This window comes from Triturus cristatus, chromosome 7, assembly GCF_964204655.1.
Source record: "Triturus cristatus chromosome 7, aTriCri1.1, whole genome shotgun sequence".
NCBI classification, from domain to species: Eukaryota; Metazoa; Chordata; class Amphibia; order Caudata; family Salamandridae; genus Triturus; species Triturus cristatus.
In genome coordinates this window covers 653,954,231-653,970,795 of record NC_140590.1, presented here as the reverse complement: position 1 = coordinate 653,970,795, position 16,565 = coordinate 653,954,231, and the positions used below count along the sequence as shown (strand labels likewise).

Here is a 16,565-nt window from a genome sequence, read left to right as displayed (position 1 = left end):
TAGAGGTTCTCTTGAACCGGACACAAACACAACACCTGACTGTAGCTAGACTGACGGATTATGAGCTGACGTTATTTCAACCACACATAGAGATCAGACGATGCAACATACTGAATCCTGCTACCCTTTTGCCCTCCAGTACAGAAAGCGTTTTACCACACAACTGTGTTGAAGTAATACATACCGTGACTAAACCAAGACAAGACTTGACAGATGTTGCACTCCCAGACCCCGAGCTAACACTATATGTTGACGGCTCATGCATGAGGACAGGGGCGGGAGAATTAGTGGCAGCATATGCAGTGACTGCTGATACTGTAATAATAGAGACTAAAAGAATAGACATATTGTCAGCACAAGCAGCAGAGCTCATCGCCCTGACACAAGCGTGCATAAGAGCTAAGCACCTGAGAGTAAACATTTACACCGATTTTGTGGAGAGAAAGAGGTTTCTTGACCTCTCATGGGGCCAAGATACAGCATGGCCCCTTATTCAAGCCCTACTGGAAGCAATACATTTACCAACAGCCATAGCTATCCTAAAATGTAAAGCACATACTAGAGCCACAGATACCATTTCCCAAGGCAATGATCTGGCAGACCGAACTGCTAAACAGACAGCTCAGACCCCACTAGACATGACAAAATCACAGATACTATCACTGTCCAAAGCCATGACAGTTAGGGATCCTTCCAGGGATGTACAAGACATTCAGACACATGCTACTGTAGACGAATTAAAGAAATGATCGGAACAAGGAGGGGTACTGACTGATCAAGGTTGGATGACAAAGGGCAAATCCACATGGTTTCTTCCTGATACCATGGTACAAGTGATTATAAATACCGCACATAGTCCTGCACACTTAGGAGAGAAAGCAATGATAGATAGCTTACAGAATATATGGTTCAACAAGCACCTGCGTGCAGCAGCGAAACAAAAGGTCAGAACATGTATGATCTGTTGCCAATTCAATGCAGGTAAAGGCATTCCGATGGAACAAGGTGGATTCCATCCACCTGACCACCCTTTTGAAGTGCTCCAAATGGATTATATCCAAATAAACAGATGTAGAGGTTACAAATATGTCCTGGTACTAATGAAGCAGGTGTCCCTTCTGTTAGGGTATACCTGGAAATTCCATTGTGTGCGACATCCTGAAGCAGCAGGCCTTGTAGAAAGACATAATCAGACATTAAAAATTTGCGCAGACAAAGGTATAGACTGGATGGTAACCCTGCCGGTTGCCCTCTTTTACATGCGAATTGTAGCTCATTCTAGAACAGGCTTATCTCCCTATGAAGTGGTCTTTGGTAGACCACCAAAATATGTGGGCACTACAATGCCTAAAAGATTACTTATGTTGACAGTAACATGCTAACAGATTACCTGGCTTCCTTGATGTCTGCACTACTCTCTTGTTGTTCGCAGGTTGCTGCCGCCTTCCCTGACAACACCCAGGTCAAAGAATACTCCATCGCTCCTGGATGACAGGCGCCGAAGTCAGTGCTCTGGACCACGGGGACGGCCGTTAAAGTCAAAGTGCACCTTCACCACTCTTTTACAAAGGAAAAAACTTTGAACTTGGATTTTGAACAACATTTTCTAGAGGAGAATGCCCAGAAGTTTCCACAAAGCTAAACCTTGATTCAAAAAGTCAGAACCCGTTTGATCAATTAAGTCCACTAGGTGGTGAAGCGGTTGAACATGTATTCTGGCTCGCATAAGATCTTGGACAATAACATAAAGCAAAAATAAGAGAGTTAGATAAGAAGCAAATAGATGTATAGTGACTGTAATTTTTCAATATCTTAAGAGCATCACGATAATATGTATCAGCTTAATACTACATGCTATTTTTCCTCCTATTGCCTCACTTTTACACTCCTCCACTAATGATACCATAAAGCACACATTTAGTGATCTGCCATCCTATGAGCTATCATATCGACTTGCCTTACGCAACAATACCTTTATTCAGATGCTGCACCATTCACATCAGACTAGCAATGCTACAGACTGCTGGGTCTGTGGCCGACTCCCCCCTATCAGAACTATAAGGGAGTTTTGCCCCTTTTTCTCTATCCGTTCACACACAATGGCTCCTGTGGAGCATGGTTTAGTTTGATTAATTCCCTAGATTCGAATTCCGCAGTTTATCAAGACAACTGGGTATGGGGAAACCTGAATTTAGTTTTTGCTTAAAGTCTGCTACCCTAACAAGGAGGGACTTCCCAAAAGAACAGGAACTGATCTAAGAAATGAAGTATATGGATTAGGTAATTTTACACTTAACCTCATGATCCTGAACGTTGAATCTGAAGCTACACCAATCTTGCCCGCCATGTCCGTATTCCCAGTAAAAGAGGAATTATGTATAAGAAAGAATGGCTCCATACACATGGGCCATAGTAAATGCACCACTGTAATAAAATTCAGTGATCAAGGCAAGTCTACATTTAGAGCTTCTCGTCATTCCTACTTTATATGTGGCCAGACCGCATATATACGCTTACCTCTAGATTGGGACGGTACCTGTTACATAGCATTCCTCCTACCACCTGTTTTCCTAGCTCCTCCTGATTCTCATAGAAATACTCATTTAGTACACAATAGACAGCAGAGAGATCTCCCAATTGTCAATTACACTGAAACAGCATGGGAAAAATACACAGATTTCAATAAAGGTTTCTTTCCCTATATAGGTACAGTTACCAATAGTAAGCTGATACGTAGATTAACCAGAACCCTTGAAGCAGTAGTGAACGAAACTATTTCCGCTTTAGGCAATTTAACAGAAGAGCAGTCTGCTATGCGGATTGTTGTGCTTCAAAATAGTCTTGTCCTTGACGTTATCCTGGCTGATAGGGGCGGAGCTTGTAGGGTCATCGGATCAAGCTATTGCATTTTTCATACCAGAAAATTCGCCATCTGTATATAAAGCCATAACTCGCCTTCATAAGATTGTAAGCCAGATACACCAGAATCCAGGCACCTGGACTTGGTCCGGTTGGTTTTGGAGTGTATTATCCACCTTTGGATGGAGGGTCCTATCCTTCCTAGGTATTGGCCTTCTCATACTATTCAGTTGCTGTCTATGTCTGCAATGTGGACCAGCGATTTGTGGTCTGTGTGCCACATCGTGTATTCCACATCAAGGTTTTCGCTCAAGATCCCGGAAGAAGAAAGAAGAAGAAATGATGCTCCATGAGCAAATCGATGGATTAATGAAGATTGATGTTTCTTGACGGGCAAGTAGGGGACAAGGAGGGAATGTGGAAATGTGGATTTCCCTGATCAGTTATGTCCCCTATCTTGGACCCCAACGGTTCTATGTGCATGTTACAAATACATGTATGTTCCCTTCAGTTCCAGTTTCGAAGACGCAAACACATGTGCGTCCACCGTTAACATGTCCTCTGTCAGATCCGCCATGAATGGGCTGGATATTCGATTCCTAAGTATGAAAGGCCACCGACTTTATATGGCTAAGTTACTCCATTTTTACAGTTCAGGCAAGTAGGCCCGATTCTGTCCTCAAAGCCTTTCCCTGCTCTCTGCCTCTGACAGCTTCAGCTTGAGCCTGCATCTGTGACCATGAACTTTGTCTCATTCTCTGTGCGGCCCACGAAGCCTGACATCAGCCTATTCTCTGCCAAGAGCTGTATTTCACCTTCGAATTATCTGCTTCCCCCTCAGCCGATGCATTCCTGCCTAGTAGCTTAAGTAAACATTCCTCCAGTTACCAAGCAAAAGGCCCGGTTTCTCTGCCCTCATGCAAGTAATTCATAGCCCTGTCATCATGGAATATTCCCATCCCCTCGCATTCAGTGTAGACACTTAGACGCTTGTACACGCACACACAGTCAGTATAGAATAGATTCTGTCCGAGAGCCCTTCCCTTGTGGATAACACAGTTCTTTAAACATAGGATATTAGATATGATTTGGGATTAGGTTGACATAACCCCAGACTTTTGTCTCCACATGTAGAGCTAAATGTCAAGTCCCCTTCACCCCCTAGTTGCACGTCAATTACACGTCATGCTGCTGAGCGCGCATCTCTGCCAAGTATTTCTGCTGACATTGCGAAATCATCTCCAGGTATCCACCCACACATGACAATTTACCCCTTATCATCAAGTGGACGCCCACATGGACGCCCACCTTCACGCCTACTTACACGCCCACATGCTCTTATCTCATTCTCTCTTGCTCTTTTGCTTACGTACAATTGAGAAATGTATATATACTGTACTCTGTGAATAATGTTTTGAGAATATTGAGAATACTTTTCAGCCCCGTCCAGATCCTTTTTGGTGATGGAGATATTCTCCCTTTGACTCGAGTTATTGGAATAAAGCCCTTTATGTATCTGATACCACAGACTCAGCCTCTTGCTTTATGCATGATCCTATTGTTAATATTTAAAAGTCTGAGAGCGTGATATTTTATTTACCACAAGGTGCTGTCTTGGCTCAATTCCTTTCTGGAGGATAGGTGTTTTCAGGTGTTCTCAGGTGACACTTTGTCTCAATCAGTTCCCCTCAAATGTGGAGTCCCACAGGACTCGTCTTTGAGCCTTCCCCTTTTTAACGTTTATATGCACCCATTGGCGGAGACAGTCACCCCCTTTGGTATCCATATAGTTACATACGCCGACGACACCCAGTTGGTGGTAGCCCTGACTAAGACCAACGATACATCCCTGAATCTCCACCACTGCCTGGAGGAAGTTACTAATTGGAGGAGTCTTTCCCAATTAAAACTTAACGGCGATAAGTCTGAACTTATGCTACTTGGTAGCCAGCTTATTTTTAAAGATAACACCATGTGGCCAGCCTGCATGGGCCCAGCACCCACACCGAAAACAGAAAGAAAAAGTCTAGGTGTTTGGCTGGATCGAGATCTCTCCTCCAAAGTCCAAGCCAGAGAAACCACTGCACTCTGTTTTGGCTTACTAAGAATGATTTGTAAAGTTCTGCCTTTACTACCAGAGCAAGCCAAAAAAATATTGGTCCAAGCACTTATCCTATCAAGAATCGATTATAGTAATGCCCTCTACCTGGGCGCTCCCTTTTATGTAATTTCAAAACTACAGACTGGGCAGAACTCTGCGGCAAGGCTGCTTACGGGAACCCAGAAACGAAGCTCCGCAAAACCGGCACTACACACGCTCCATTGGTTACCAGTACCAGAAAGAATCCACTTCAAGGCCTTGTGTGGCGTCCATAAGTCCCTAGGGGGTAATGGGCATCCTATTATCAAATCCTTGATCCGCCCTTACAAGGCCCCTAGAAGCCTCCGCTCGGATGAGATGCACATCGCAGTGGTACCAAGGATAAGGAAGTCCAGAAGTGGAGGCCGTCGCTTCTCCTATAACGCCTCCAAGCTGTAGAACAGCCTTCCGTTGCAGCTGCGGAAACAACCAAATCATCTTGTTTTTCGTAAACAACTCAAAACCTGGCTCTTTCCTTAAAAGGAAGCTCTGACCCTAGTGATCATACAGCGCTGGGATGCTCCCAGGTAGCCATGCACTATATAAAAATCTCTTCTATTCTATTCTATGCTATTCTATGTCACAGAACTGGTTAACATCCAGACATTTGGTTAGTCCTATATTTCTTTTAACACTGCTGCTGTTCCTTTCTCTACAACCTTGCTTTCCTATTGGTTGCAAGTATTGACCCACCTCTGAGTCCTATTTATGTCCCTTAATTGGCTCCACACCAGAGGCCACAACTTTGGTCCACCCCACCAGTGCCCTGGCCCAGTAGTATCCTCTTTCTATTTTGGAATCCACATGTGACTGCCATGGCTGATTTTGGTTCTTGCTTCCTTTTCTGGTCTTCCCCAAACCAGACATCAGAGTATTTCCTCATTAACATGCCACTGCATTGTTGTTGCAGCTATCAGACACTGTGTTTTATCTGCATGCCATGTTGATCCTTTTGCACTGCTGCTGCTGTTACTCAATCCTGGTATAGCTATGACCGCTGGCAGCCCTGGATCCTCTGCACGCCATGCATGGAGTCATTTTGGGGTTGCCAGGGGTCACAGCTGCGACCCCTGGCTTCTTTTTTGCGACCCCTGTCACTATGGTTGTGAACCCTGGCTCAGATCTCATCTACACAGATTAAAAAAGGTTCTATATGAGCCTTGTTTTCTTTCCATTGTTCCAGCCCTTGCCTCTGTTAATTTGTCGCTTTCGTTTTGCGGGTGCATTTTATTTTTCATTTTTGAAAGCGTCCATGTGAGTTACTTTCAAAATGAAAAAAAGATAATAATAATAATCCATATTTGTAAAGCACGGACATTTCACCCCTTGAGGATTCAAGGCGCTGGGAGCCGTCAAGGAGAGTAAGTGAGTTATTGCCCAGAGTCACATGAGGCTGTTCTGAGCTGCCACCAGCGATCGAACCGCGAACCCCGTGCTCTGGAATCAGTCGCTCTGGCCGCTGCACCACACCTTCCAAAATAAATGTGAAATATGCAGTATAAATGTGAATACTGACCGAGATAAGAATGTCTTTAGAAATCACTTTAGATACTGCAGTAAGGCATTTAACTATTAATTTTTCAAAGGTCTAAGGTGAAAGCTGACATCATAGTAATTACAGTGTATTTAAGTATTAATGACCCAGCAACAAATCTCCTGTGCAGTTTCCGGCATTCATCCATGCAAAACAAAAAATGGTTGAATTCATATTTTTGGAGGATTTTGCAAATAGTATTTCTCTATCATTTACGTAAAGAAGCATACAGTGAACAGAAAAATCGCCTATCCCATACCCAGCCCTATATCAATTAAATTAATCAACTATAAGCCTTCTAGAATGTTGCCTTGTTTGATGACTTCTGGTGGGGTTTTAAGATCTGTCGTACACCATTCACTGAAGCCCCTTCAATGTTCATATGGGTCAGTGTGCTGATCACTACACAGTAGAAAGTGCACTGCAGAGGCGAAGAGCATGAGGTGTCATTTTCCAGAATGTCATCAAGGTGAAAGGTTGAATGTCACTGGCTGTGATGTCTTCGAGGCCTAAGGTAATGCAAGTTCACTTCATGTGAAGTAATTAGGGGTCATGTGACCCCTTATGTCACTTCCGCTACCCCGGGCATTTTGGTGAATTAACGTGCATGCTGACCCAGCTGAGTTTTAGCCAACATGTTGCTACTCCTTTGCTCTTTCATTGAGTCTGTAAGTGCTTTAAATGGGCCGGTACTGAGTACTGGCACTTCTTTGATTTATCACTCTGAGTACCGGCACTTCTTTGATTTATCACTCTGAGTACCGGCACTTCTTTACTGCCCAAGAGAGTACCGGTGCTCATGAAAAGGTAGGTTCATTGCCCGTGCTGGTGAGCAGGAGTGGAACGTGTCTCTGGCAGTCAAGGCACCGCTTCTGTAGCCCCGCTCTGAGCCCCAGCTGAGCTATTCATCAGGGCTCATTTGAATAATGTCCAGGTGCTCACCTTCATGCTGTTCTTGACAGAGCAGGTTCCATTCAGGCCCTGTGCTGTCAATCACATTCACACTATCCTGTGCGTTTGTTCAAGCACAGGACTCATGCCAGTCCCCTGGCAGTGGCAATCAGGCTACGGCCAGTCTGGCCCTGATGACAATTAAAAAAGCCATGGTAGGCGAAGAGAAAAGATGGCTTTTATCATACCTGAGTCTTCTGTGTGTCTGCTATGTTTGTGTGTATGTCTGTTTTTGTAAGACAAAAGTGAAAGAAAGAGAGCGATAACCAAGACACTCTCAGGAGGTATTTTAAAGAAAATGTGTGGCACTTTGCACGTCTGCTCTGCGACAAAGATTCATAAATAACGTAACAGTGAGGGTTGGTGGGTGGGTGAGTGGATGAGTGAGTGGATGGATGAGTGAGCAAGGGTGGATCTATAGATGGATGAATGGATGAATAGATGGATGGATGAGTGAAAGCATGCATGGGTGAAAGAGGGTGGATGATTGGATAAAAGGGAGGATGATGGGTGGATAAGTGAAAGATTGGATGGATGAATGAAAGGTAGGGAGGATGGATGAAAGGGTGGATGATGGATGAGTGAAAGGAGGGATTGAGTGAAAGGTTTAATGGAATAAAGGAGTGAAAGGGTTGATGGATGGATGAGCGAAAGGATTGATGGATGAGGGAAAGGTTGGATAAAGAGATGGATGAGTGAAAGGATGAATGGATAGGTTTGGAGATGGATTGATGGATGGATGGATAGGTTTAGGTATAAAGGGTGGATAGACGGTAATGGTAAACAAGCATTTGCAATGCAATAGGTCTCGCATTTACGCGAGTTTGAGCTACTGATATTGCAAATGACAATGCCTTTTATTTTTGTTTTCCTTTTTAAAACATAACTAAAAGGCATTGTCATTTACAATGCCAAAAGCTTAAACTTGTGTAAATGCGAGACCTATTGCATTGCAAATGCGTGTTAGAACTGCTGGTGCTAAGCACCGGCAACACCCGGGCCATGTAAAGCCCTCCCGGTATTCATATCTTACTACGGCGCACGCTCTTTATAGCAGATCTCGTCAGCAGGAAGGTGCGTTTACTGGAAAAAATGCTAAATTCCCTTTCTAATTAACGTGGCAGAATCAGTTAAATATTCAGCGGGGTCTTCGAAAGGTGGGTAGGGCCGATTCAGAGCCCGCCACCTAGCGAAATGTTGCCACTGAAAGGCCGGTAGTGAGGACAGTATGTCATATGCAAGGAGGGCAGGTCTGGGGCAATGTTAATTATGTTAAACCAGTGCCTCCGAACGGCGATGGAGGCTAGAGCAGACATCACAGGATAGAGAAGTGGCTTTAAAAGGCAGAATGGGCTGGGGCAGAGTCTGTCACGTGCCATGCTCGTGTCTGTAATGGAAGCCCGTTCCTTGTGACACATTTGCCTCTGAACAGTGGCGTCGTGAACCCCCTCGGGGTGTTGTTGACAGTTGTTTATGAGCCTTCCCTGTTTGCAGCTCTGTAAGCAAAGGGCTTCAAAGGAACAAAAGCAAGAGGAGAACAGTGACAGAGGTCAGGAATGCAAAGTTAACCACAGCAGAGAAATTAAAAGAAATCAAGAGAGAACAAGGCAAACGTGTCTGTGATTGATGAATACCTTTGAGAGATACCCATCTTTCTCATTCATAGAGGACTTGAAAGTACTACTTTAGGAGAAAACAATGTTCAGAGTATCTGCTTTAAAATATTTTTTAAAACCTGTGGGAGTAATTCATTGGACTACATTATTGATGCAAAGGAAGAAAAGGATTTAGCATTGTGCTGTAAATTCAACTTCACTCTCGCTTCATTCAGTAAAACAAGCCAAGCCACGAAAGTGAAAGTTAAAGTGATCGGGTGGAGGCAGAGGAGAATGCAACTTAATGACCCGTGACGGAGGAGACAGATGGTGGCTGTGTCTGCGAAACTGATCAGGCAGTGCTTTTCAGGCTGCCAAATGGTGCGCGCGCCCGGCGCACATGCACTGTATTTGGAGGCCTGAAAAGCACTAGTTTGCACTTCCAGATCCCCCTTTTACAAAAGCTCTCGCGAGAGCAGCGCTAAAGCGCTAGCTCAGACGAGACCTAAAAACTGAATGATTGATGAAAGACTGAAGGGACGATAGAATGTAAAGGTTAAATGGTGGACATCAGCAGGTAAATGGTAGGGGGAAAGGATGAATGGATAGATTGATGGAAGAGACAAGAGAAATCTTCTGGGGAGGGTCATGATGAGTTGCTTCATTTGCTTGGTGCCATCAGAGCTTTGGTGTGACGTGGGGGTATTTTCAGTTTCTTCCTACTCGCGTGCTCAAAAATATATAGTATTGTGCCAAACAGCAATTAACAGTATGACATTAACCCCTTCGCCGCGGCAGGAATTCCGCCGCGGCGCTGGGGGGGGTTTGGGGGCAGCGCGGTGGCACTGTGCTTGTGACGGAACCGCTCCGTCACGAGCCACGGTTGAGCTGTGCTCATGACGGAGTGGTTCCGTCACGTCTCCGCCCACTGCGCTAATCGTCCGCACAGGCGGGGAATTTGCGCCGCGTGGGCGGAGCGGCGGCCAACGGCCGCAGCATGACGGAGCCACTCCGTCATGAGCACAGCGCAACCGTGGCTCATGACGGAGTGGTTCCGTCATGAGCAGGGAAGGGGTTAAGAAGGTGCAACTATTGCAAAGAAAGAAAATGTTAACATATTATAGCATTTCTCTTTCATTTTGTGTAGTGAGGTTACCTGCTTTATTGATATAAACACATTTCTAATATGTTTTGGCATGTGCTGCAACTAGTATAGAAGTTGTTCAGTATCATCATGTCAATGCCCTTAGTCCCGCCCCTAGCCCCATCCCCTCACTACACCTCTAGCTCATTTTAATGAGTACCTGCACTTATTTTTTCCCATTTAAAGCACTGTCTGTGACCATCTCGGTTAGGTCCAATGGATATTGTGTGGTGATTCCTGTGTATTTTGTACTTAACCAAACGCCACTGAGCAGAATAAATCAGTGAAATCATTGAAAATTGCATAGCCTGTGAAATCCTGTTTCATCGCATTTAGACTTATCATTACCATTATGAAAAATGGCATAATCTAATTGGAGTACATTTCTGATTTCACAGGGCTGGAAAAGAGAGAAAGAAGGCTGACAAGTTTGTCCTAGAATGTCAAGAAAAAGCCTATTGGCTCGTCCACAGGCCACCTGTAAGTATTACTAAAGCCTTAACACCAAGGGGCCTTCTTACAGGTATGGCTGATATGGGAAATTCACAAATAAGTCCAAAATAATGACAGAGGAGTTGTTGGTCGAAGGGTAGAGAAGAAAGCTGTGTTTTTCTCATTACTGGATTCATCTGTTGCGGCTGACATTGTTCATGAAATGAGCTTCTTAAGACAATATTTGAGGCGGTTTTCTTGACACACCTACATACTTGTATGATTGTGAAAGTTCTGTCAATCTATCAACAATCCATGTTGTCTGTTAGAATATTTGGGGTGCTGCTTTTGATTTTGTACATGTTTGCGTATCTGCTTTGCATCGGAGCGGAGAAGCCTTGCTTCACCATTGCCAATACTGCTCACACAAAGGTCTGCTCGAGCTCTAGTAACAGCTATAACAGGAGGTCCATTACCCTTGATAGTTCGAGTGTTAGGGAAAACATAGCGCGCAGAGGAATTTCCTCAACGATACTCCTCCATTTCCCATACAGTTCCTTTAGCTTGTGGATTTCCTTCCTCATCTGGGTAACAGACTCTATTTAAGTGAGCGTTAAGTCTTCCTACATCAAAGTTGGTACTATTACCAATATGAGAAGCCCACAATAGTGCAAACCAGGCTCTGCAGGAGCCATTATGTGAAAACGGCAAAGGAATAAAAGGCGTTCCTCCCTTTTTCTGATGAGATGGCATCATTCCACATACCCAGCAGTTGGTAATGTTCGTAGCATTGTGTGTGTGATGCAACATTTGAATGTATGTATTGTTGAGATAGGACCTTCTGTGCTTCCGCTCATGATAAGGAAGAGAAGAATAGTGGTGTTCAATGGGGACAGGACTAGTAGCAGTCAGTAGATTTTGAGCAGGAGCTACTTCCTCTACTATCCATGTTATTGTAGCAATGATAACAACAATCGAAGTGAGTCCAATAATGAACATACTCTTTCGATCACAAACTCTTGCAGCAGCTTGCTTCTTTTCCTTAGGCATGTTCATCTCATTGTTGAAAAACAGATGGTGCCATAAGGTCCTGGGCAGACGGTGGTTTCTTTACTGAGGTTGAGACGAGTAGCCACTAAAAGATTACCCTCCTTTGTAACTCAGTCTTTCACTACCCAGAACAGTGGCTCAAACAGTCTTTTTCAGCAACAAAGTGTCTTTCTTCCGGGGTTGCAGCAGATATAGAGATGTACCAGGGATCATGTGGTCCGGGAAGACTTCCTCAGGTCCTTCAGGTGACGTGGCTTGTCCTTCCTCTGTGACCAAGATGTCGCAGTGATCTGCCAACGCTCACTAGGTCCTGCAACACTTTTTGGCAAGGAGTCGCATGAACCCAGTTCTTCCGGTTGGTCACTCGAACCGCAGTCCTGGTAGCCAGTAGCACCTGCTCAGGGCCACGCCATCTCGGTGCTAGGGAGCTGGTACTCTGGAAAGATTTAACTACAACTTAGTCTCCAGGGCGTAAGCAGTGGCCCTCACCTTGCGACCTGTCTGGAAGAGTCTCCCGAACCTGTTGATAAATAGAAGACAAACTGTCAGTCAACTGAGACAAATAGTCATTCATCAATACATAAGGTACATCATGTATATGGTGTGGCTTAGGAATCCCCCAAATATTCATTGGCCTTCCAAAAATCACCTCATACGGTGTGAGGCTAGATTGTGTATGTGGTATCGATCTAATGAATAGCAATGCTAAGGACAGTGCATTAGGCCATTTCAAAGATGTAGAAGCCTGTATTTTGGCCAACTTCAATTTGAGGGTAGAGTTGTAATGTTTCACTAGTCGTTCCTAATACTGGTGCAGAACAAAGAGCTTGACGTAACTGTTGAAAAGCATTCTGGCATTCAGTACTCCATGGGAGGGGCATCGGAGTGTCTTTAGTCAAAAGGGCCAACAGGGGTTTAACAATGTGAGAAATGCTAGGGATCCACTGCCTACAGAAAGAAGTAAGGCCAATCAGTGCACGAACATCCTTCTGAGTACAGGGCACAGGCGTGTCTAAAATAGCTTGAATGCGATCTGGTGTGAGTGCATGTCCCTCCTTAGACAGGAGGTCACCTAAATAGGTAACCTGCTGTCTACATTATTGCAATTTCTTCCGAGAGACTTTGTGATGATGAGAGGCAAGGAATGATAATAATAATAGTGTTCCTTCTTCACACTGTTCAGGGATATCAGCAGCCAACAAGATGTTACCAACATATTGAATAAGAACCACCCCTTTTGGTACAAGGAAAGAGTCAAGCTGCCTTTTCAATGCCTGGCTATAAATGCTAGGACTCTCTGTATATCCCTGTGGAGCTCTACAAAATCTGAATGATCGATTATTCAAAGTGAAGCCAAACAAATAACGGCTGTAAGGGTAAATAGGTATTGAGAAAAATGCATTCTTCAAATCGATCACACTAAATGTAGTGGCAGTAGGAGGAACCATAGTAAGAAGTGTTGTGATGTTAGAGACTACCGGGTATTGGGGCACCACTTTTTTGTTGACCTCTCATAAGTCAATGATGAATCTGTAAATTTTAGTGTCAGTATCTTTTTTCAAAATAGGAAGAATAGGACTATTACAGGTATTGTAAGGGACTTCTTCCCCAACCCCCACCTTGATTAAATCCTGAACAATGTGTATTAATGCTTCTTCTTCTTCCCGAGATATTTTATATTGGGGCAGTTGAGGCAACAAAGCACCTTCCTACACTTGAATATGTACTGGTGGAATAACCATGTGTCCCACATCGGTATCTGATGTAGCCCACAAATTACTAGGTAGCGATGCCAGAGCAACATTCTCTTTAATGAGACAAGACCTCTCAACCATTGGATTGTTATCATTTAAAATAACACACACACCTTCTGGGGAACAACGTATTATAGCACGGAAAGGTTTAAGCGTATTGGTACCCACAATGTTATCCGGCGTTTTAGGGGAAAGCAGAAATGGACATGCTGCAGTGAATTTATCAAGACTAAATGCAAGTGGCTGTGACAGTGAGCTAGATGTAGTTATCCCATCGAATCCTATCGATGTTATCATTGTGCCAGACAGGGGAGCCTTAGGAACCAATTGTTTTGACAGAGCACTACGAGTAGCTCCTGTATCAACCTGATTAGTAGAACCCAAGACATTTGTGTCAACATAGGGACCCCTCTGATCTACTCGGACCTCAACCAGTTCCTTATTCCATCCTAGGCATTCCTATGCATAATCAGAATGCTTGAGACCATCAACCGAATAATCAGACATTTGATATTGGTTTCATCTATCAAAGGTATTAGAAGAATTTGGGTTGTGCTCAACTGCCTCAAATCTGGTACGATTATCCATTCCTCCCCTATTTCCTGAGTTCCCTGGGCGGCCTCTCATACTTCCTCTACCCCTCTGATACTGCTGACCTCGCAAAGGGGGGCACTGAGAACTCCAATGTCCAATCTCTTTACAATAAGCACACTGATCAGAAGTCAAAGTTGCTCGATGGAAAGGGGGTACACCAGGGCGATACATCGCACTTCCACCTCATCCACCTCCTCTAAATGGTGGACCATAGACTTGAGCCAACATAACTTTCATTTTTAAATCTTTAACCTTTTTATCCTCCTTGCCTTTTGCTTCCAATTCCTGACGCTCATAATACTGGGCCATAGTCAAAAGGGAGACTGGGTAAGACGTAGACGTAGGCTGGACTGTTCCCATGAGGTACAGGGTCAAGACTGATTTGTATATGGCCAGGTCTGAACTGGGGTGGCATGGCAAGAAAAAGAATGATGGATTTAACCCAGATCTCTTGACTGGGGGTGAATGTTTTGATTTGTTCTGCATTTTGTTCATCAAATGTGTGTCTTTTGCTTTCTCGCCCTAAGTGCACCAGGTATGCCGAGACGTGGGTCCCGGGCTCACTGTGCCACTGGAATCAAGCTATCCTGGCTGAAGAGGGGTGAAAACCCGAAACCGGTCCTAGGATGCTTGTTTCCGGTCCAGAGAGGACCTGGCTTGGCAGTTCGAGCTGGACTGTTCCCATGAGGCACAGGGTCAAGACTGATTTGCAGATGGCCAGGTCTGATCTGGGGTGGCATGGTGAGCAAAAGAATGATGGATTTAACCCAGATTTCTTGACTGGGGTGAATGTTTTGATTTGTTCTGCATTCCATCTATCAATTGTGTGTCTTTTGCTTTCTCGCCCTAAGTGCGCCAGGTATGCCCAGACGTGGGTCCTGGGCTCACTGTGCCACTGGAATCAAGCTATCCTGGCTGAAGAGGGGTGAAACCCCGAAACCGGTCCTAGGAGGCTTGTTTCCGGTCCAGGGAGGACCTGGCTTGGCAGTTCAAGCTGGACTGTTCCCATGAGGCACAGGGTCAAGACTGATTTGCGTATGGCCAGGTCTGAACTGGGGTGGCATGGTGAGCAAATGAATGATGGATTTAACCCAGATCTCTTGACTGGGGGTGAATGTTTTAATTTGTTCTGCATTCCGTCTATCAATTGTGTGTCTTTTGCTTTCATATATATCAGTCACCCATAAGAAAGACATCCTAAAGCCCAAGAGGCAGGGTGCAGTATATTAGAGCTCTGGGCACATAAGTGCAAGCGTATATGTCCTCATCATGCCCTTTACCCTTAAAGAACACTATAAGTGATGGATGGTCCATAAGATAACATGGGCTGGCACCCGGGCAAACCCGAGGTTGGCATATACATTATGGTACCACCTAAATATTTTGCATTTGGTATCAAACAATATGCCTTCTCACCCCTGATTCAAATCTCCTGTCAAGGGCAATGTGGCATGCACCCACGTGGCTACGTTTGAGGTTGATCACCTGGTTGCCCCGGATTCTCTGTGGCTGGCAGTCCACACTTGCTGCCACCGAGACAGGATTATGACCTCCTGCCAGGCAGTGTGATCACTCCCAGGAGTCAATAACAAAAGCCTGGGCAGGAAGAGGGTCACTTCTCCTCCCTCCCAGGAAGGTTAGTGAAGTGGCACATCAAGGCGGCAAGCTTCAAAGGCTGCACCATCTCTGATATGCGTAAGGACTGACTCCCAGAGGAGGAACCAGCCTTGCCCCAGGCGCATTTGCACCCGGGTAGGTGGGAATTAAGATAGTTGAGGAGGTGTACACTCCTAGAAGGCTAGCCACACCTCCATGGTGGGCAGCCCGGTCTGTACACAAAAGAAGGGAGTAGCAGAATAGAGGGTTCTGGGTAGAAAAGGTAACCTACACCCCTGGATGGGGTCACCTAAGGGACGGATTAGCCACTGGGGCAAGCAGCTCATTGTCCACTTGCACCTATACCCTAGGATTCAAAGGCTACTCCTGACACCAGAACCTCAGTTCTGAATAACCTGCATCATAGAGGACAACAGAAGAGACCCGTGTCTGCGACAACAGGACTTGCACAAAGCGAATGAGGGATACTCTGTACCTGTGGCAACGCACCTGGAACTGCCCAATTGAGTCTCGTCCTAGGATAACTCTCAGTTCCCACAGACAGAGTGAAATATGTGAAAGCCTGAAGTGTCCTCAGACTCCCTTGAACTAGTGACACTGGTCCCCTGCAAACTGCATGTAAAACAATGCTCCGTATTTGAAGAGTCGCTGGCCATCGGGCCCTCGGTGGGATCACCCAAATCCAGATGGTCTAGTGCAATGTGGGATCTGTAGTCCTGCCTTCCATGAAGTTACAGGCAGCTACTGTGTTCCCCAGAACCACCAGAGGTCTAAGTACCTTTTTCCAAGGATTGCCGCTGCCAGCACTTGTTGGTCGCCAGTCCAGCAACTGACCCCTTCGCTCAACTTTGCACCTAGAGGGAACTCCATTCGATAATCGACCAACATGAGCAAC

The 16,565-nt window shown here is 45.1% G+C and overlaps 1 protein-coding gene across 1 annotated transcript in view; it reads left to right on the top strand.

Annotated features, from left to right (window-relative positions):
• The window catches only part of RGS9 (regulator of G protein signaling 9), a 714,724-nt gene that overhangs the window by 364,051 nt on the left and 334,108 nt on the right, over positions 1-16,565 (top strand). Inside the window, exon 8 of the mRNA XM_085617281.1 lies at positions 10,622-10,703. Coding sequence (XP_085473407.1) covers positions 10,622-10,703 — 82 coding nt within the window. The remainder of the gene's footprint in view (positions 1-10,621; positions 10,704-16,565) is intronic.